This window comes from Glycine max, chromosome 18, assembly GCF_000004515.6.
Source record: "Glycine max cultivar Williams 82 chromosome 18, Glycine_max_v4.0, whole genome shotgun sequence".
NCBI classification, from domain to species: domain Eukaryota; kingdom Viridiplantae; phylum Streptophyta; class Magnoliopsida; order Fabales; family Fabaceae; genus Glycine; species Glycine max.
Window position 1 is genome coordinate 44,699,583 of NC_038254.2, and position 22,567 is coordinate 44,722,149.

At 31.7% G+C, this 22,567-nt stretch overlaps 1 protein-coding gene across 1 annotated transcript; it reads left to right on the plus strand.

Annotated features, from left to right (window-relative positions):
• Nucleotides 1-10,268: 10,268 nt before the first annotated feature.
• Nucleotides 10,269-11,316, plus strand: LOC102663744 (protein MAIN-LIKE 1-like). Its single transcript, XM_006603441.1, has 3 exons — nucleotides 10,269-10,736; nucleotides 10,915-11,079; nucleotides 11,146-11,316. Exons 1-3 carry the CDS (start codon nucleotides 10,269-10,271, stop codon nucleotides 11,314-11,316), a joined length of 804 nt encoding a protein of 267 aa, XP_006603504.1.
• Nucleotides 11,317-22,567: the final 11,251 nt, after the last annotated feature.

The following is a 22,567-nucleotide window of genomic DNA, read 5'->3' on the forward strand; positions in this document are numbered from 1 at the left end:
TTCAAAGACGGTTATTATAATAACCGTCATAAAAAATAATTTCGTTTCAACGATGTTATATACAATGATGGTTTACAACCGTCGTTAAAAACACTTAATAACCGTCGTAAAAAACCATTTTTCTAAAGTGCCTTATTTGGGCAGCCAGAGCCTAAGTGATTTCATTGAAAATGTATGTAAAAATAGGCAGTTGCTATATCTATTCCCCTTCTTTACTTATTCATTCTCATTTTTAATTTCTTTTCCAAAAAGTACACTCATCTATTCACTCAGAAAGGGGAGTGGATAAGCAATAAAGGGAAGTGGATATAGTTAGTGCCTAAAAATAATGTTTAAATTTGTAGCCCAAAGCATTGCCTAAGTAAAACATTAAAGGGAGTATTATTGGTCCCTACTAACCAAGAGTTGTTACCAAACTACCATTCCTCACCCTCAGTCTTCCCCATCCGTCCCAAAATACTCACTCTTTCCCTTCCCATTCTTCATTCATTCATTTTCCTCTTCCTCTTTTCTCTTTCCCTTTCTTTCCATTTTTCACTCGCTGCTAAAGTTCTTTTCTTTTTTGTTTTTGTAAACACAACAAAATCATCATTTTATTTTTTTTCTTCGGATTTTGGCTTACACAATAGAATTATGAATCCATCATGTTACAAGTTCATCCCTCATGTAACACAATAGAATCGTGATTTCATTGTGTAATAATTTGTATAACACAAAAAATTGTGATTTCATTGTGTTAGACAAATTACTATACATCGAAATTTCGTTCTATTAGACAAATTACTACACAACAGAATCACAATTTCATTGTGTAACAGAACTTGGTAAACAATGAAATCTTGATTCCGTTTAGGCTGCAAATTATGTAGTAGACACTTTTTTTTATAGAAATAACTAGTTTTTTTATATTGCTTTTGTAGGTCAATGGATTGGCATACATTTATATCTGATGATGTTACAATGCCAAATGGATGAGGAAATATGGAAGCCAATTCTTTTACCAACTTGACCTTTTATATGGAGTCAAGCCTAATGATAATGGTATGGAGAATGATAATGATCAAAATGTTGGTGCTAAAGACACTGAAATGTAGTCGCAACCTAGTTATCCTAGCTTTTCTAATTATTTCATGACAGATGCATGTGTTTTGTGAAGCCTTGTGCTTTGTTATTGAATAATTTTTTTTGATTTTTTTAGGTTTTTTAAGAGCGTGATAAATTATTAAATTGGGCTTCACGTGTGGGAAAAGAGCATGGGTTTGTAGTTGAGATTTGTAAGTCAGAAGTAAGTAAAAAAAATGTGGGTGTCAACTAGAACCCGAAAATATAGGTTTCCTTTTAAATTAAAAGAGAGGTTTGTGAGAATCATATGGTGGAGAGTTACTATAGAATGTGGTTTCCATAACCATAAAGTGATGACAACACTACTTGGTCATTCATATGTTAGTCGTAAGTAGTGAAGAAAAAACTATGATTAACCAGTTGACCAAAAACATGGTGAAGCTTGGTCAAATTTTGTTGACAATCAAAGATCAAGATCAAACAAATCTCAGCACCATTAAAACCATATACAATGAATGTCAAAGATATCGTCGCAAACAAAGAGGACCAAGAACAAAAATACAACATTTGATGAAGTTGATAGAATGCAACGGATATGTTTACCGGTTTAGAAGGCTAGACAATGAAGATGTCGTCAAAGATATAATGTGAGCACATACAGATTCCATCAAACTCCTAAATTCATTTCCAACAATGTCGATTTGTCATACAACTTACAAGACAAACAAATATTGTCTTTTGATATTGGAAATCGTTGGTTTCACTTCAATAAACATGAATTTCATTGTTTCCTTTGCTTATTTAAGTTCTAAGAGAACGAATAATTTTGAATGGGCTTTAAATAAGGTGAAAGGATTATTTGTGAAAGATTATGTGTTATCTCAGGTAATTGTCAATGATAGGGATCTTGCTTTCATGAATGCATTAGAGACTGTGTTTTCTTCTTCAATCAACTTGTTATGTGTGTTCCACATCATAAAGAATGTCAAGGCAAAATGCAAAATCTTGGTGGATAAGGCTGAAGAGTGGCAAAATATCATGGATGTTTGGGAACTATTGTTGTAATCTTTGGATGAAGAATTGTATAATGAACGATTGAAAAGCTTTACAAACAAGTGCACACGTTATAAAATATTTTTTGACTATGTCCAAAATACATGGTTGACGACTTTTAAGGAGAAGTTTGTAGAATAATTGACTGATCAAGTGCTGCATCTTGGAAATCACTTTGTGCAGGTATACATTATCCACTAAAGATATCATTTACTTTTGTAAGCTAATATTGATTTATTCGCTAACTCCGTCTTTTGTATGATAATGTAACTTTTTTTAAGGGATAATTATCCCTTGCCTCCTATTGTACCACAATGGAAAAGATATTGCACACTCGAAGCCCGTTCATGGCAAAAGCCTTACATGAGACACATTCAAGCTTTCAACTCAATACAATTTCAATAAGCTAGAGGATCTTAATATGTAGTAGACATTTCTAACAATTGAAATGATTTTATACATCCAATTAATTTTATGGATGTGTATCTCAATATGTAGTATGTAGTAGACATTCTTATTAAATTTCATTTAATACTTAATTTTTTAATCTCTTTGTGAACACTGCTTCGTCTATTTTGTACAGAAGAAAAAAATACACAGCGGAATCTACCTCTAAAGTCACCTCTATTTGAGCTACCTTTGTAACGACTCGTCTCGTCGCTACGATATCATTACTCTAAACCGCGTAAATTTCAATTTTTAAATGAAAACTCTGTTAATTTGCTTTTGAAAAACAAGAGTAAATTTTTTACAATATACGTTCACCAAACAACGCACAAATACTTAAATGAATATATATAGGTATAATAACTCAGTACACATCATTCATATGACAGAAAGTAAATTAGTTTATACATATAATTAAATTTGTGATTTACATCCTCAATTCAAAAGAACTACAGAACCAGCTACGAAGGAGTTGATTAACAAAATACAACTCTCTCCCAAAATAATATCAACATCATCACATCGGCTTGGTAGCTCCAACAAAAGAATCTCACTCCATGTAATCTACTGTTGTTCATCTGCTCTCATGAACAAAGGTTCGTGATCATCATAGGCACCAACCACACAGTACAAAAATTGCAAGAGTGAGTTTATTACAAAAGGAATCAACACAAAAATCAAATGGCCATAATTAGTAAGAAAACATTAGCAAATATCATAACCATACACAAATGTCTATTAGTCCAACAAATACTCAACAAGTAGTCATCAACTTTCCATAATTCCAATCAATCATGTTGAGTATGTTGCATGCACTTGACCTCAACCCTCAAATGAAATGTGGTACCATTCATTAGGAAATATCCTAAGTGTGTCCACATGACACTCTCACTTAGGAAAACTAGATAGCAAGTGTTGAGGTCACCCTATCATGCACAGCCAACTCCCCTCCATGGCGATCAGCCTAAGTCTTAAGGGAGTTCCAAACCGAGTGACATGCCCCTAAGTACAAGTATTTTCCCCACATGAAAAACTACAAGGACTTACTGGCAAAGTTTATATTTTCATGCAATATAAAGTATGAAACATGGGCACCATCAATGCACTGATTGTGGATAATCAAAGATTCTAAGTCATCTCCCTCCAGAGATGCTTAAAACTCTTTAACCACTCTATTTCCCCACCAGGGACATCCAACTTTGTTAGCCACTGCACCTCCCATGTACATACATAGCATACATCATCACAATGACATCATAAACATCAACATCATCTCATCTAAATGTCATTATCATCATCAACATCATCTCATCTTAATGATATTTTCAATATCAATATCATCTCATCTCAATATCATCATCAATATAATCATTATCGTAAACATCAACATCATCTCATATCATCATTATCATAACCATCAACGTCATCTTATATCATTATTATCATAAACATCAACATTATATTATCTTTATGTTATCAACGTCATCAATAATATAATATTTTTTATGTCTGAGATTCATACTCCCCAAGTCTTTAGACAACACAAGTCTCATACAACCACGATATCATTCACAATTTCAATCATCAACTCCCCTCACCTATCATGAGCTCTCTGTTAGCTCCTCTCTGTGTCGCTCAGAGACCTTTCTCGTTCATGTTCTCGATCCAAACACAGAGTTCTATATACCATTCAGGGTCAATTACCCCTGTCAAAACAAAAGGGACTAAGGGGTGTTTTGGGTTCTACTACAAAGAGATGTCATTTTGAAATTTCGATCACGCCAATGTGACTAGGGTTCAGCGAAGGTCACAAAAATAACATCAATTTTATAAAAAGATAACTTTTACAACTTCTCATTTTCAAGGATTTTTCAAAGGGGGTGTAAAAACATCCTATTAGGGGTACCCAAAACACAAGAGACAATAAGAAAAATTCAAACTAACTAGGAGAAAGACATAGAAGTTAAGATTACCTTAGAGAAACTATGAAAGAAAGGATTAGAAGTTTGTTCTCCACCGAATCCTTGAGACGGATTCAGAGAATTTTGCTCCGATTAAAATATTCATCTTTGTGTGGTGGTCTGATAGCAAGCAACGACGACTCGTGGTGGAGAAGGAGGAATTATTACTTCTGGGCGGAATTTTTTTAGAGAGGGAGCTTAAAATGCATAATTATACATTGTTGGATATATTTATAATATGCAGATCTTGCTTAGCGAGCTCATCTTGCTAAGCGGAAATCCACTTTTGGCGTTGAGGGCAACATTTTGCACTGAGCACAATTCCTCTTAGGTTGGAATTGCGCTTAACTCACTTGTCTCGCTAAATGTGATGTCCAAAAGTTTTAGTTTGAAAACCCCAATGGTCAAAGCATAAAGACATGGGTTATGAACCTACAATCCAAATTTGAAGGCGATACAACAATTAACGAGTTTGTGATTGTGATTTTACTAAAACAGGTTTAAGTAAAACTTCAAATCTCACAATTTCAACATAGGTCAATCAAACTCTACATAACCTAATATTCACATCAAGCGATCACACATAGTTAATTCAAACAACATGTCAACTCATCCAAATCAATCACATAATCAAATAACACAAGAAATGCATTAAACATCGATTTTCAGTTAATGAAATTTTCAGGATGTTACAACCTCCTGGTTACCAGGTAGAGGTGACTTTAGAGATAGAGGTTTTCGGGGTAGTGAATAACGCGAATCAAGATTCCATTATTTATTTCTTTTTTTATTCAATTTTTAAAAAAATAATACAATGAAATCTCGATTTTGTTGTGATAAAAAACTTAAACAATAAAATCTAGATTGTGTTATGATAAGGAGGATGTCAAAAAAAAGTACAATGAAATGTGAAAAAAAAAACTTAATAACAGAATTTCGATTCCGTTATGATAAGGGGATGCAAGAAAACATAACAATTGAATCGTGATTTTATATTTATGTTTGAGGAAAAAAAAAACAAAATCACAATTTCATTTTGATAAGGGAGAACATATTTGTTTATGCAATAGAATCATGAAAATATTTTCAAAATTAAACCTATCAACCCTTATAAGGGGCCAATAACAATTCCAATAGAACCAATAGCAATCCCCATGAAATAAGATTGATTATTAAGTTGTTACACGCATTGCCAAAATGACCCTTTATCTAAGTTTTTTTTAAGGAACCCTTTATCTAATCTAATCATTATAAAAGATAAAATTTCATTAATCTAATATTGCTGCCGAATCCAGTGCCGACATGCATCACATTCTTATATATCATGTGAATGTTATGTCATCGTTATTTTATTATGCTATCATTGATAGATGACTATTAGGAATGAGTTAGGTGGTTCGTGTGTTCACTCAGTTTTGGATGACATGCGACTGCGTGAATCGCACCGGAAAGCTTCGTAGGTTGGCCACACATAGTGTGATAGGAGCTACGTACAAAGACATCCTAAGATAGGTGAAGTGGCATGGAAAAATTAGTGTTAATTAGTTGAGTTAGACTTCAGAGTTTTTTTCCCGCTAAGATAGTTTAGGAGAGAGGTGAATCACTGTGAGTTAATGGACTATACATTTTCCATTTGTCTATTAGGAGTTCGGACAATAGCCTTGTAAGATTACCCTTATATAAGCATTTCTCTATGAAATTGTGGAGATCCTGAAGAGATTTTACTAAGAACTAGCAGGGTACACGTGTGATTCCACAGGTTATATTGATTTTCATGCCTGTTTTAAAATGACTTATGTATATACTAATAAGTTGATATATATTAAATTTATCGATGTAATGTATAAACATAATTTAATATAATATATTAAAATAATTATATATGACCAGAACAATTTGTATTTGATAAAATAATAATCATGCTATTTTGATTCCATTGCAATAAAGTTTATTATGCCAGTGGTGGAAAAAAAAAAAGAGAAGGAAAAGTCCCCTTTATTGTGTATTGTAGCTTTGGACGAAAAAAATTAACCACACAATAATGATCCGTGGCAGAGGAGAGGGAGTAGGAAGAGAACTTTAATGTGTAGTTAGTTAGGAATGCCATGCGGTTGGTAGAGGTAGTAGTCACCACCCACCCGGAAACCTGTTAAGTAGTTATTGGTAGATTTTTAAATATCCACAAATATTTGTGCGTATATAGATGGTTATCAAAATCTTAACTTAATTTGTGGGTTTACTAGTTTACTTATCTTATGTGAGTTAATGCTTGAATAAACTCTTTTTAGTAGACTATGTGTATAGACTTTATAAACTCTTAGTCTAGGTGGACTCTCTCGAATTTATCATTAAGCAATAAGTTAAAAAAATTAAATCAAAATATAAGTTATTTTAGATTATTTTGTGTGTTTAGTATTCAACCTATTTTCATTTAGTATGTTATTCTTAAATACAAAAATTCTCTTATAACATCAAATTCTTGATGGGAATGATCCACCATTACTATAACATCTGCAAATTATTATCTAGTAACAATGCATTACTAGACTTGATTATTTAAGTATTATGAAATTTATTATTTTACTTTATTATATTATTAAAATGTTTAATTAATATGAATATTTTGTTATTATTTTTATATGAAATGAACTTTTATGAATTTATAAGTTGAGTTTACAAATCGAATATATAAAACTCTTTTAGGTAAATTCTTAGAGTTTAATAACATTGGATATATGTGAATATGTTAAAACAAAATCAAAATAAATAATTTTATTAAAAAAACACTTTTATTATTATTTTTATTATTCTAATATTTTTTAAACAACTATTTTTAATATTTTCCAAAAAAATATTCAAAAATTCTGTGATCTCCAAATAAAATTATTTAAAAATTCTGCATATTATGATACTCGTCACGTCCCGGTCTGTTACCAAACGGTTATTAAAAATATCTATCTGTTATCCGTGCGTACTCATTAGAAATACTCGTTTACTATACCTTGTAGATTTTATTTATAAATATCCCATGTGTAGATTTTTGTGTCATCCCTGGCAGTAATAAAAGTAATAGATAAAAGACGCAAAATAATAACATAATATAATATAAATGAAAGAAAATATTAGTTATAATAAAAAATTGTGTGTAAATAATAAATAAAAGAAAAAGAAATTAAAAATTAAAAGAAAATGGGAGGGAGAAAAGAAAAAAAAAAGATTTTTTCCCCATAAAATGTGTTTAAATTTAAAATTGTTCTTAAAATGAGAATTTGTAATCAAATATTATATATTAATTATGTTGTTTTTATCATCTATCCCAATTACAATGAAAGTAAAATGCGACTTTAAATGCTAAAAACATTTCTAGGTGACGATTGTGAATAACTTAAGAAATAGTCTTCTAATTATATATATATATATATATATATATATGGTTGTTTGTTATTGGGAGTTTTAGAAATTATAGATATGTAGTGCTTAGGATTTAGTGTCTAGGGTTTAGTTTATGTAGTGCATATGTGTTAGGGTTTATAATCTAAGGCTGAGGACTTAGGGTTATGTAGGTTTATAATTATTTGAATAGTGAATTTGACAAAAGAAAATACATGTTCGTCATGATTTGCAGATCATGGTTAGAACTAGAGGTTTAGGTCGTGCATTAGGTAGGGTTATAGGCAGAGCCCTAGGTAGACAAGATGATCATCATGTAGATGATGTTACCCAACGGCATAGGCCTATCGCATCCACACGTAGACAACGGGAAGCTGCCCCTATTGTTGAGAATGTTCTTGAGATGACTAACGACGTACCTGCACCTGGTGCAGAGGGATTAGCTGGTGATGGTGTTGAGGGATCAACTGCTGATGATGCTTAGAGATTCTCATGTGGGCCATGTGACCCATCAGTGCTGACTTCGTTTGCTGAGCATGTTGCACATAGCATATGGAATGGAGAGGTATTATAATTTTTACGTAAAGTTATTTGTTAATTATTTGTTATTGTTGAGTTATTTGTGATAATTAATTTTTGATATAATGTTATTTGGAATCATCTGTGCTTCATTTCAGGATGTACTTTTTACGTAAAGTTATTTGTTAATTATTTGTTATTGTTGAGTTGTTTGTGATAATTAATTTTTGATATAATGTTATTTGGAATCATCTGTGCTTCAATTTAGGAATGCCAAAAGCCCAAGTGATTGATTCAAGACTTCAAGATCAAGCATCAAGAATCTAATCCAAGATTCAAGATTCAAGATTCAAGAGAAGAAATCAAGAAGCAACAAGTCAAGACTTCATATAGGATAAGTATTAAAATATTTTTTTCAAAAACCAAATAACACAATTTTGTTTTACAAAAGAATTTTCTCAAATTTTTTAAGTTACCAGAGTGATTACTCTCTGGTAATCGATTACCAGTTATCAGTAATCGATTACCAGTGACCAGTTTGGTTTTCAAAATGTTTTCAAATGATTTGTAATTTTCCAAAATGTTTTTCAAATAGTGTAATCTATTACACTATATTAGTAATCGATTACAAGTGAATCTGAACGTTGGAATTCAAATCCAATTGTGAAGAGTCACAAATTTTCATAAAATGCATTGTGTAATCGATAATGAACAGTTTTGAAGAAAAAGTTAAGAGTTATAACTCTTAACATGGTTTTCTCTAAAGTCACAACTTTTCCAATGGTTTCTTTGACCGACATGAAGAGTCTATAAAAGCATGACTTTGGCACACATTCAATAGACATATATGATATTCTTCCAAACAATTCTTTTTCAAAATCTTTCTCTAACCATTGCCCATTGTTTTTTCTTTGCCAAAAAGGTTTCTAAACTTTGTTTCAAAACTTTGTTTTTTCTGCAAGTGGAAATTCTGCAGAAAACAAAAGTGTGCTATATTTTCATCCCTTCTTCCTCTTGACAAAAGATTCAAAGGACTAACCGCCTGAGAATTCTTTTGATTCTCCCTTCCCCCTCTTGACAAAAGATTCAAAGGACTAACCGCCTGAGAATTATTTTGATTCTTCCCTTTCCCTTTAAACAAAAGATTTCAAAGGATTAACCGCCTAAGATATCTTTTGTTTCCCCTTACAAAGATTCAAGGGACTAACCGCCTAAGAATTCTTTGTCTTAACACATTGGAGCGTACATCCTTTGTGGTACAAGTAGAGTGTACATCTACTTGGGTTGTGATACTGAGAACAAGAGAGGGTACATCTCTTGTGGATCAGTTCAAGTGGAGCGTACATCCACTTGGTTGTTCAAAGAGAATAAGGGAGGGTACATCCCTTGTGGATCTTTGCTTGTAAAGGATTTTACAAGGTTATTGGAAATCTCAAGAACCGATGGTTGCTTGGGGACTGGATGTAGACGCGGGTTGTGGCCGAACCAGTATAAATCTTGTGTTTGTCTTCTTTTTCCCTACACTCTTTATCTTTCTGTTGTGTACTTTTTATTTCCGCTTTAATTTTGTCTAAGTTATTGTTTCTGTTATTTACTTTCTCATAACTTAGTAGTAAAGCCTAATTGAATCTAGTAATATTAAGAAGGATAAATTTTTAATTAGTCAAGACACATTAATAATTAATTCAACCCCGCCCTTCTTAATTATTCTGAGGCCACTTGATCCAATAGTCTCCCACGGAAGGAAGGTTGAGAAATTTGGGAGGCCAGCTCCTGAGATTGAAGGGCTAGTCGTTGCCACAGGATTAAGTTGCCACAGGATTAACTCCTTTGATCATGTGTTCAGTAGATGCTGGCGATCGGGGAGCTATATCCGCTTTTGTCGAGAGGTGGCACAAGGAGACTAGCAGCTTCCATCTTCCAATAAGAGAGTTGACCATCACACTGGATGATGTGGCGTCACTCTTCCATCTTCTGATCATAGACATCTTCCACAGCTTTGAGCCTCTACATGTGGATGAGGCGATCATCATGTTGGTGGAGTTGCTAGAAGTCTCGGGTGAGGAGGCTAGAGCTGAGACTGCACAATGTCATGGGGCATATGTACTCTTGTTGTGGCTACGGGATATCTATCAGAGGAGATGCGAGAGCCGACAGTGGATACTTGCAACTCGTGTGTATCTCCTACACTTGGTTGGTTGCACTCTTTTTGCTAACAAGAGTGCAACACATGTTCATATAGTTTTGGACGCTTTTCGAGACTTGGCTCAGAGTGGGAGCTATGCCTGGGGAGCTGTTGTGCTGGTGCATATGTATGACCAGTTAAATGAAGCTTCTTAGAGCACTGGTCGACAGATTGCTGATTACGTTACTTTATTACAGGTAAATTTTGTGTTTGTAATATGTTAAATTGGATTATAATGTAAATATGTTTTTAATATGTGTATTTGACATTGATTTTATGTTCATGTCATGTTTGTAGTGTTGGATATATGAGCACTTTCCTAGTGTTCATGACAGCGTGACTGATGATGACTATGATGAGACGTCACCACGTGCCTGCCAATGGCTTACTATGAAGGCTTATATGAAGGGATTAACAGCATCGCCATACCGGACCCGTATAAATGCACTGATGATCACTTACGTATACTAGATGCCTTATGGTGACCACTGAGGAGTTAGGGTGTTTGGCCTCATTTCATGCTTCCAGGGTGAGCTTAGATGGGGTCCCATTGTGGTCACACTTCGATCAGAGAGGGTGGTGACACATTTTGGCTACATTCAGACCATCCCTCCACCGCCTATTAGTGCCACCTTGTCATATGAGGATATCGACGACAGGTGGATGCATTACTCGGACCATCTAACAGCTGCGGGATAGATTTTTCTTATGCCTAGGCAGTGTTCAGAAGATTACATGGAGTGGTTCTTCGGGATATCTCATTCGTTCATCACACCCACACAGGCAGCTGATCAACCCAGACATCCACTTGTCCCACAGCATGAGGCATGCGTGGAGCCAGATATCCCGGAGGTCCCAGTGGCAGCAAGAGTTGGACCGTCACAGGCGACTGATCCCCCCAGACATGCAGTGGTAAGATTAGTTGCTTTAATGTTTTATAAAATGTTATTTATTTTAAATGCTGTAATAAATGTGCTTTTATGAATGTCATAGGATGCTTGTGAAGCGATCGCAGAAAGGTTGGAGTGTGTGCTCAACCTAATGATGGTCATTGATGTTTCGTGTTTGTGTTTCCAACTAAACCAATGTGGTGTCAAGCTGTATCGTGCATCAGAATATGTTGTCAAGTCAGTCAATGTCGTGTCACGCTCAAAATTTAATACGCATGCATTTGACTATGTCTTGTCAATTCTGACAACGATGTATCATACATGCGTAATTGATTTTAGTTGCACTAACTAATTTATTTCTTAACTCAACAATTACTTAATAATTATGGATAAACGTTTAACACCAAATTATATCACATAATGAATAAAATTAGATAAACAAGTGTCACAGTCCATAACAACGATGCATGTTCAGTCTTCATTTAGGTCGACATAGTCTCTTTTCAACATCATAAAGCTTTTGTATTGCTGCATTCTACTAATGTATAGAGTTGACCACTACTTTGCCTAAGGATGAGAATTCCTAGACCACAATAATGCTAGAGGCGATAAAGGATAACGGTCTTTCAAATAAACCTGTTGTACGTGAACAAACATTATTAACTCAAATGAACACAAATGATTGTATAAATCTAAAAATTAGACTAACTATCTTCAATGTACCTGAACAAAATGATTTCCAAACACGTGACCGACACATATAATGCGGTGCACAGAAGAATCTGGTGGAGGTTGACTTCTAAGAGGAAAAAATGTTATGCTTTGTTGTCGGGACAACGATACAAGGATTGCATTATACCTTGATACAATGACATATCCCATCTCCGTTATATCCATCAATTTATCCACACTAACCTGAATCAAACAAATATACACATCAAAGTTATTTAAAGTTTGTTCTTAAAAAAAACCAAAACAACATACCTTGGAAAACCCATCAACAAGTAGGGACAACCTTAATTCTTCAAATCTCTCTGTGCCACCGAAGAGGTTGATATAGTCATCCGACCATTTGCCAAGTTCTTTATTCAATTGGTTGTGCACCAATGACCAAGAATCTTCGCCTATACCTAATAAAGCAGAAATTGACCGATATCCATAGTTACCGTTTGCTTTCACATCCACAATGTTGTCAATGAAACCCTGTATAAATGACTCAAATTAATTCAACATTGGGATGATCCTTGTTGTCTTCGGCGGGTCAGAAGATGATGTACTACCTTTCACTGAAGAGTTGCTATTTTGAATAGAATGAAAAGCATCAACATACTCCTAATAAGACGGATCATGCTTTGTGGATCTTTGATTTCTGTTCATCGGTTTCTTCGGTGCACCTTTAGTGTTGACCTTTGACGGATGAGGACATATAGAGTTTTGATCAGGGTATGCAATTTCTTGAAGTTTACTCATGAGAGTAACTTTACCACAAACATCAAGTTCCTTAAATCTTTTAGATATGGTCTCGATCTCTTCCTTGATGGTGACTCCAGCCTCACATAACCCTTGGTCTGAAAAACTAAGTCTCTTCCAAAACATATGGACTAAATCGAGTGGGATGCTGCCAACAACATACCTAGATAGCTCACATGCACAAGGAAGACTGTGCATGATTCTCATGACACAACCACAAGAAGAGGGATTCTTGCCAGCATAATGTACACACTTAAACTCAGCAGCAATCTCATTTAAAGCGTACCTTGAAACCATTCCAAGAAGCCTCTTGTATAAGGTTTTTTAAATACATGTCCAACCACATGTGTACTTGTTTCAAAGGATGCTTTAATTTGAGTGTGCTGCAGCGTGATCATGTTGTTCATGGCATCCCAAACTCTACACAGGTCTCCAAGGCTATTATGTAATACTCTTTTTAAAGCCAAATGAGCATATTCAGCCCTACATTTCAAATACACAAAAAGCAGTAAACATATACAACAATTAAATTCCATGAATTAATAATCATTACTAGAAAAATTGAAACATTTTAATATCTGTTTGTTGTTGTGTTGCCTAGGTGCATGACCTTATTCGTCCAGACTGTAATAAATTTTTCCTTGTGTGGGATTATCCATGTTTCGTAAACATAGTCAACAAACATTAACCAAGGTGAACAAGCCATTTGAAACTTTTAAAGGCACTCAGCAAACTGTTGTTTAGAAGGACAATCAACTAGACTACCCCAAGCATCCATGACATACTCCTAAGCATTTTTTTGACCAATTAAAGATTTGCACTTGGCCTTGACGTTCTTGTCAATGTGAAACTTGCACAACAAGTTTGTACACTTAGGGAACACAGTTTTCACTGCATTCATCAATGTTAGGTCTTTGTTAGTAACAATAACTATAAGGAGGCAATTGAGTCTTAAAAATAGACCTTGAAACTGTTCCAAAGCCCATACAACATTATTAACACATTCACTCTCCAGATATGCAAACCCAATAGAGAATGTCATCCCCATTGGTGTCACCCAACAAAGTCAAGTAGTGGGAGTATGTACCTGTTTGTTTTGTAAGTACTGTTTATTAAAAACACCAAATGACATGCATTGCATAACTTCACTGCATCTGGGTGACACCAAAACAGATCACGTACCACAAATTCATCCTTTAATCTATGCCAATGAATATATTGATCATGTTCAAGAAGCTTCATTAGATGTTGCATTTCAATATCATTTCCTCTAATGGAAGAACAATATGCACTTCTTGCATTGTATATTTGTTTGATTGTGGTGCAACTGTTGGCATTGTGCTCCTTCAACGTTAGCAGGATGTTTCTTGGTTTCACCATCGACTTTGTCATATCAACAATAATATTCTTCTCATCCTTAGTCAATCGCCCAGCGTATGGATGCTCAACTAAGGACTTGGCCAATTCATGATTGTGAATCCCACAAATCAACTTCACCATCCAACCTTCTCCTCTAATCACTGATTTCCTATGAAGCTTGAAGGGACAACTACATTTCCTACTCCCAGTATCTCTTCTAACAAATTCTTTCTTCCTACACTTATACTGACCGCTCCTTTCACAACCAATTAGCACAAATGAACTTCTTCCTCTACTACTAGTATGTGTGTCAGACCTCATAATGACTGCAACAAATCTGTTTTCATGGGCAATCGATCAAGCCTATTGCAAAACATCATCTCGGGTACCAAAGACCTACAACGCAACCCCGACAATTTATTTTTTATACAAAACATACATTCAATCAAATGACTCAAACTAATGAACATTATTACCTGAGAAGTATTAAAAGCATTTGAACAATCAACATGTGGTTCATTCAAACCACATTTTTGTTCATTTTTATAATCCATATCAACTTCTTGAGACATTGTATTGTCATACGTCCGTTGATCTTCGTCCATCTTAACAACAAATAAAAAAATTATACATCATACACAAGTCTACATAATCTTTTAGTGCACACCATATTAGCAAAACTAAAATTAGTCCCTCGTAGTACTTTTTATTTAGCCCTTAACATCATAATTTGATAAATATCATAAAAATATATTAACTACATACATATTACCAACTAATACAACTACATTCAAAATTTATAACTAAATAATTTACTTAAACTAAATACAAATTTTGCACCTAAATAATTTCAATTTTGACTTATACTATATTTAATTTGTAATAACTAACTAATTTATAATTTCTACAACAAATTACACAATACGGACTACAAAAACACAATAATAATAAATTTTATGAAACATCTAATTTAACATTAAAATACTTCAAATAAATACAAATTTTGCACCCTAATTAAAAATAAAAATATATAAAACTATAACTAACAACTAATTAAACATTTTACTACTACAACAAAATACAATTATTTTACCTAAATAATTTAATCTTTTACATACACTATAAATAATTTGTAATAAATAAATTATCCACATTTTCAAAAATATGTTATAAAAAATATAACATATTAATAATATTATTAAATCTAAATTATTCACAAATTTAAAAATAATCTTAAAAAAATAAAAACAAAAAAGCTTACGGAAGAAGTTCATCCGTATGAAGCATACAGATGAACTTCTTTCGTAAGCTTTAAATTACAACATACAGATGAAGTTCATCCGTAAAAATCATAAGGATGAACTACTTCCGCATGATTATTACGGATGAACTAAATTTGTATGTTATAATTCTTACTTACAAATGTACTTCATCTGTTTACAACTTACGAATTTACCAGATCTACTAGAATATCAGTTACCCAGAAAAACCAGAAAATGTGTACCTCCGCTGAAATAAAACCACAACCGGTAAGAGTTTCACCTTCACCGAACTGCTACCTCTCTCAACACTTGCAAAAACCACCACCAACGACAGAAACTGGACCACAATGAAAAAAAAAAGATTTATTCACAAAAGAAAATGCATAACCAGTGCCAATTTAAAGAAAAAACAGGAAGGGACAAAATTGGAATTTTAAAAATGTGTTGGGTGCACCAGCAATAGTGCAGGGGGCACCTAGCAACACCCCAAGATCAAGTATGAGACACCACTGAAAGATCGGTGTTACTTTCTTGTTGGGCCTATACCCGCTCCTTTCGGCTTATCACTTTTTTTTTTTGGGTTCAAAATAAGTTTGGATGAGCATATTATACGTTGTTTGGAGTTGTGTGAATTTGCTTCAATATTCTTGTCAATAATAGTATGCAACCTTTAGTTACCTTTCAAATTTCAACAAAGAACATTCTCTTTTTTGAATTCGTGATATCGAAGTTTAAATGAAAAAGCATGAAAAAAAGTGAATGCCAAATTTTTACTTCTATTTTCTTCAAAAGAAATTTTAAGAAATAGACTTTTGTCATGAATTTAATTTTAATAGTAAATATTATAATGTCAATTAATTAGAAATCAAATCACCTTAAATAATAGTAAATATTCGGTTCATGATCAGATAAAAACAATTGTAAAAATCTGTGCATTACAATGAAGTTCTTTTTTAATAGATATCTTAAAAATGTATTCTGCTCGATCAATCATGATGTCCACCAAATCTCTGAAATTTTTCGTTGTGCTGAGAAAACCAAGTTTTTCTCAACAACAAAAAAAAAAAAAGACTGAAAAAAATGTATAGTTAACATAGGATCATATGTTATTGCTGCTTCTTCACGAATACCATGTTTTTGTGTTCTTTCTCTTTCCTCCTTCATCATTTTCTGTTTCTTGGCCATTTTCTTATTTTTTGAAATAAATATGCATCATTTCTTTTCTGTTTTTTCTAAATATATTTTCCCAGCTTAAGGTGGGAATTAAATTCGCTGATTTTATTGCTACTAAAAAAGTTAGTCTTCATTATTCAGTGCGTGCCCATCAATGCTAATTAATTTGACGTAATGATTACTTATCAAGTTTAATTAGCGGTTCATATAAAGTATGCGGTTCAACATGTACTATATTTTTTTATATTGGTGGTAGGTGGTGAATATTTTACTTCACATGTTGTAGACAACGCCCCACGAAAGAAGGAATAAAAGGACAACAAAAACCAATGGTCGCTATCTGTTTTATTTCAAATTCTTGGCACAAAATTAAATATAGTATAGCCGTATACGAAGTAAATTGGTCAGGTTGAGCATTTTTGTTGCTGTTTTCTCTAGCTACCATATATGCCTGTGAAGCTCTTGTACCATGTTTCATTCATTTTATATATATATATATATATATATATATATATATATATATATATATATATATATCTAGAGAGGGAGAGAGAGAGAGAGAGAGTTGGTGATTATCTGATACTTCTTTTAATTTCAATGAAGCATAAATGTTTAGTGACTTATGTCCGTGTGTGTGTCAAATCTTCCGTATGATCATCGATCTGCAATCACTACCAAGCTCGTATAAAAAAATTAGAGTTTGGGTGCATTAGTTAATTAATTTATTTTTGCTACCTTAGCCGCCACACCCATTAAAGCCATTAGCACTAATCTTCTTGATAATATGGATTCCTAATCTAACTGACTAATCAAACTTTTGTAACATGGATTCCTACTTGATTACCCTTTGCTAGATATCTACTTCACCAATAATATGGCTCCTAAATGACTCACTTTTGCTTGTATTAATTATTTAGAGAACTCTCGCTCTTAAAGCTCATGTGAGTTACATAAACTCGGTTGACAGTAAACCTTCTTAGTATATTGTTGCAAGGAGTATGAATTATTGTAAATATCTTAGTATGGGAGTTTAACTCTTTCTTTCGAAGAAAAGAAAAATTGACATTTGAAAATGTCATATATATATATATATATATATATAACAATGATTTTTTAATGTAAAAGTGCATGTTCTTGAAATAACAATGACACTAAAATGCAAATTTATGATTTCATCAATTAAGTTTTTCACCATTATAGTGACTTGAATTATATTTAGTAAAACTAATTAAAAATAAAAAAATTAGTCGGTAGTTAAAAGTTAAAAGTTGATAAGTGAAAATTGAAAGATAAAAAGTTAACTTATTAAATTAAATTGTAAGTATTCGATAAAACTAGTTGTTGAAGTAATTGAAAAGTATAAAATGTTATAAAAAATATAAAATACATTCGATAAATATATTAAGGATTAAAAGAAAAGAAAATAAAATAAAAAACTAGAATTTAGAAGCTAATATTTTAAAAAATATTATTTTAAGTAATGTTTCAAAAAAATTTAGAAATTATTAAAAAAAACTTGTTTACCAAATAATCAAATAAATTTTTTAATTAGAAAACAAAATTAAAAATAAACTAAAATATCTTGCGGAAAGCTTTGATTATTCAATGTAAATTATGTACAATGTCTTCACTTCTTCAAATTAAAATGATTTATAGTTGGGTTACAAATAAATAGTTAATATATAATGGGTGCATTTTAGGTTGCTAATAATAGCATGTCTGGCAGTGAGTGCTTTATTTCTATAATGGATCTTTCTTGCGTAGACAATGCTTATCTAATCACTATCCTTGTAAACTATAAATGCCTCACTTGAATCGACGTCATTGGACAATCCATTCATTAAAAAAAAGGTAATTATAGATTCAAATCTCATACTGTAGTCATACTTTTTTTTTCCTTTCAAAAAGGTATTTCTACCTTCAAATAAACAAAACGGTAAGAAATCCATTTCTCGATGATAGTACTTTTAAGTGAAGGGTATTTGTTAAAAGAACATGATTGAAAAGTCTGATGAATGCATAGGATCACCTCTTTAGGCTTTTTTTATTTATTTTATACATATAATTGAACCTATTTTACCTTTTGTTGTGTTTAAATTCACAAAATAAGAAACCAAGCACAAGCCGTTATATAAAGAGGGGGGGAAAGTAACTAAGGTTACCACTTACCAGTGCATGCCTTGGTTCTTTCTTGGGTGATTGAGGCATGACAAGAAGTTGGGCCAGTCAGTACTCAACTATAGTCTATACCTAAAAAAGAAGGTGGAACAGGCAGCGCTTAAAATAAGGTCAAAAGTAAGTTGGTCAACTTGGGTCACCAAACATTCAGCTTACATATTTATTTATTTAATTTAATTTAATTGCTTGTGACCAAATGTATGCAAGCATAAAACAATGAAATGCTTAAGCTTCCCACCACCCACAAAGCCAAAAAAAAACTTCTCCCATTTGCCCATGATTGTCCTCACATGAATCTGTAGTTCCTAATTGAAAATGCTTATTTATTGAGTGCTTTATTAAAAGAAAGAAAGGCACCCAACTAATACTATAAATTTGTTAATTGCATTTGCACCCTTAACAAAAAATGTAAGATGTGTTTCCTTCATTACTTTGCAAAATCTAGATGAAATAGAGTGATATCATCACTCTAAGGCTCTCAAATTTCAGTAAAATTAACTAAAAAATTAGTTAAAAATTAGAAAACAAACCAATAACTAAAAAGTTAGTTGGAAAATGGAAAACAAACTGACTGAAAATTAAAAAATTAACAAGTATTTGATAAAATTAGATATTGAAATAGTTGAAAAGTATAAATAATAAAAAATTAATATATTTAAAAAGGATAACTAGAAAAATGAATATATATATATATATATAGAGGATAAAAATAAAAGAAAATATAAAATGTTAAGAACTAAAAGCTAACATTTTAAAAAATATTACTTTAAGTAGCATTTTCAAAAAAATACTAGAAGTTATTAAAAAAAATTATTTACCAAACAGTCAAACAAATTTTTCAATTAAAAAAAGAAACTACTAAGTCAATTTGCTAATTAAATAAGTACCTAAAATATTTGTTAATTAATACACACTTAAATCATTTTTCTTTTAAAAAGATTCAAAAAAATCAACGGGGTTAAGTCTAATAGAAGGGGTTAGTCTCTCAGGTGAATTAAGATTCAAATCTCTATTAAAAGAAATGTCTACATTTAGTGTTGTATTGTACCTCAAATATGATTAAATATGATTGCCGTTGAAGAAGGAGAAATGTGAGAAATCAAAATTAAAAAAAGAAAATAGTTTAACTCCAAATGAAATCTCTTGATTGTGCTGGCCAAGGCTAGCTAAGAAAAACCAACCAAACCACGTTATCACCACATGGGATCTGCATACTAAATTACAATGCCCGCCAGAAACAGTACTGTCTCTCTTTCTCTCACCTACACACACCTGCAACCAAGTGTAAATTCATTGCATAGTGATTAAACTAAGGTTTAAAGCTTCATTGTCTTTAGTCTGTTGAGGTTTAAAAAAAGTTGAAAAAACATTCCTGATTTGAGGGCATGGTGGTGGTGGTGGGCGAATCAGCAGCATGTCCCTTAGAAGCATATAGAGCGCAACCACAATAATAACCTATCCATAATCATCATTGTCGGTACTTCCATTTTATATCATTTCTCAACTTTTTTTTTTTTCTAGTTTAATAAAGGGATATTCTTGTTTAGTATACATAACTAATATGTTGTTGATTTAAGTAAAATTAAATTTTAATTCTTTCAGTAAAATTTCATATTCAAACATTATATATATAAAAAATATGATTGAGAAAAATATTTCACAAAAAATCATTAATTATATTTTTTAATAAAAATTAAATATTAACAAAATTCGATAAATACTAACACTAATAACATAGTAAAAAAAAATCGATAACTCTTCAGTCACCATGACTATTTTACATCTCTCAATTATTTTATATTTACTAAACTAAAAAAATAAAAAATCACACACTTGACAAATATAATAGTATAGCTGAATTTTTGTTGGTAATAATAATAATAATAATAATAATAATAATAATAACAAAAAAAATAGTTATAATAATAGTTTCATTAAATTCTTTTTCTTTATGTGATAAATTTGATAAATAATTTTTGGACCTTTTTAACAACAGATACATTGTTGTTAATTTATAGTAATATCTATGTTTAATTGTTTAAATTTAAACGAAATGTACGGACAAAGTCCAACGCAAGTTATCCTTCAACTTGGCTTATTACCTCTCCCTTGTGAAATACATCGTTTAAGAAAAGGACAGTGGTAAGCACACAACTCATCATTACTTTAAGGCATAGTTCATTTTAATGTTATTGTCAGAGAGACATGTGTCGAGTAATAAGGTTATGCATAAGATATTCCACTTTTGGTTTCTAATTATAAACAAGACAGCCGAACGTACACATAAGTAAACTGTGATTGGCTTTTTCATTTGTCTCTTTACTCATTTTTCCTAAAAGAATGCTTATCCACACAGTTGGTGTTTATCCACCAGAGCCAAACGTAAAAGAAGGATAATATTAAGTGCATTAGTTACTCGAACCCATTAAAAGAAGTGAAACAATAAAAATAATTGCCCGAAGAATTTTCCCTACATATTACAGGAGTCAAAATAGATACTAGAGGCTATTTAATTTTAAGGAAAATGATTACAAATCATACGAATTTTCATCCAACACGATAGATTACCAAATTTCTTTCTTGGAAGTGTAAGATTTATCAATCTAGTCTTTAAATTAAAGTATAATAAAATAATAAATTTATGTAAGATATATATGAACATTTATGTATTGTCATTTTAATTCATAAACTTAATTATTTATTATATTTAGAGTCCAAAAGAACGTTAATATTATCATTTAAGTTATTCGATCTTTTGAATTTGGTCTAAAATGAAAAATAAATTGTACTTTTGAGGATTAAGACCATAAACTCTATTTTTATGAGATATGCACCGGTTTACTTTATAATCACATATTTTATTACATTATATTAAGATTTTTAGATTGATTGTTGGGATTGGATATTGGTTTTATTCGATTATACTTTTTCTTATTTATGACAGTATTTTGTATGAGATATAAGTTTATGATATATCACTATTAGATATTAATTATCTTCTGTAGTGTTATAACTTATATTTTTTGGACTATACGTGTACTTTTATCGCAATTGATAATAATTCCATAACTATAATATTTGATTAATGTTATGCAAGTGGGAGACTCGCGGATTATTTATTTGTGGACTAACATTACTCAATTATTTTAAATAAACTCTTTGAATTATTAAATATATCAATTATGAAGACTATTAATTTAATTATAATATTTGAATGACTAATTGATGAAATTGCAATTGAGTTTTTATTTTGGACGACTCGTTCTGGATCAAGTCTCTCATGCAATGATTTTTTAAAAGTCCTTACTTTCATCCTATGTGACTATAAAAAAAATGTTTTTCACTAGACAAAATTTCAGCCAAAAAAGCAATTGGAGAGGGGTAGTTGCCCTCATATTAATTAGTCGTACCAGTATTTATTAACGATGATTAAGCAAAGTAAAATCCTTTTAGTTGCTAACTACACAATTGAAATCTCAAATTTCTTTTTAAATCATAATAGTGCATGCTATAATATATATATAGTGAAGATTTATATAATTATATTGATTTATATAAATATTTTCTATTTTAGATCATAAATATCCTCAAATAGAGACAATTCTATAGTAGTTTTAC

What these genes read in the sequence shown, in the direction of transcription:
- LOC102663744 (XM_006603441.1), top strand. Translation starts at nt 10,269, where the DNA reads ATGTGTTCAGTAGATGCTGGCGATCGGGGAGCTATATCCGCTTTTGTC. An exon ending in CCTGGGGAGCTGTTGTGCTG is followed by an intron (nt 10,737 to 10,914) that starts GTGCATATGTAT and finishes TCATGTTTGTAG; the next exon opens with TGTTGGATATATGAGCACTT. An exon ending in ATGCACTGATGATCACTTAC is followed by an intron (nt 11,080 to 11,145) that starts GTATACTAGATG and finishes TCATGCTTCCAG; the next exon opens with GGTGAGCTTAGATGGGGTCC.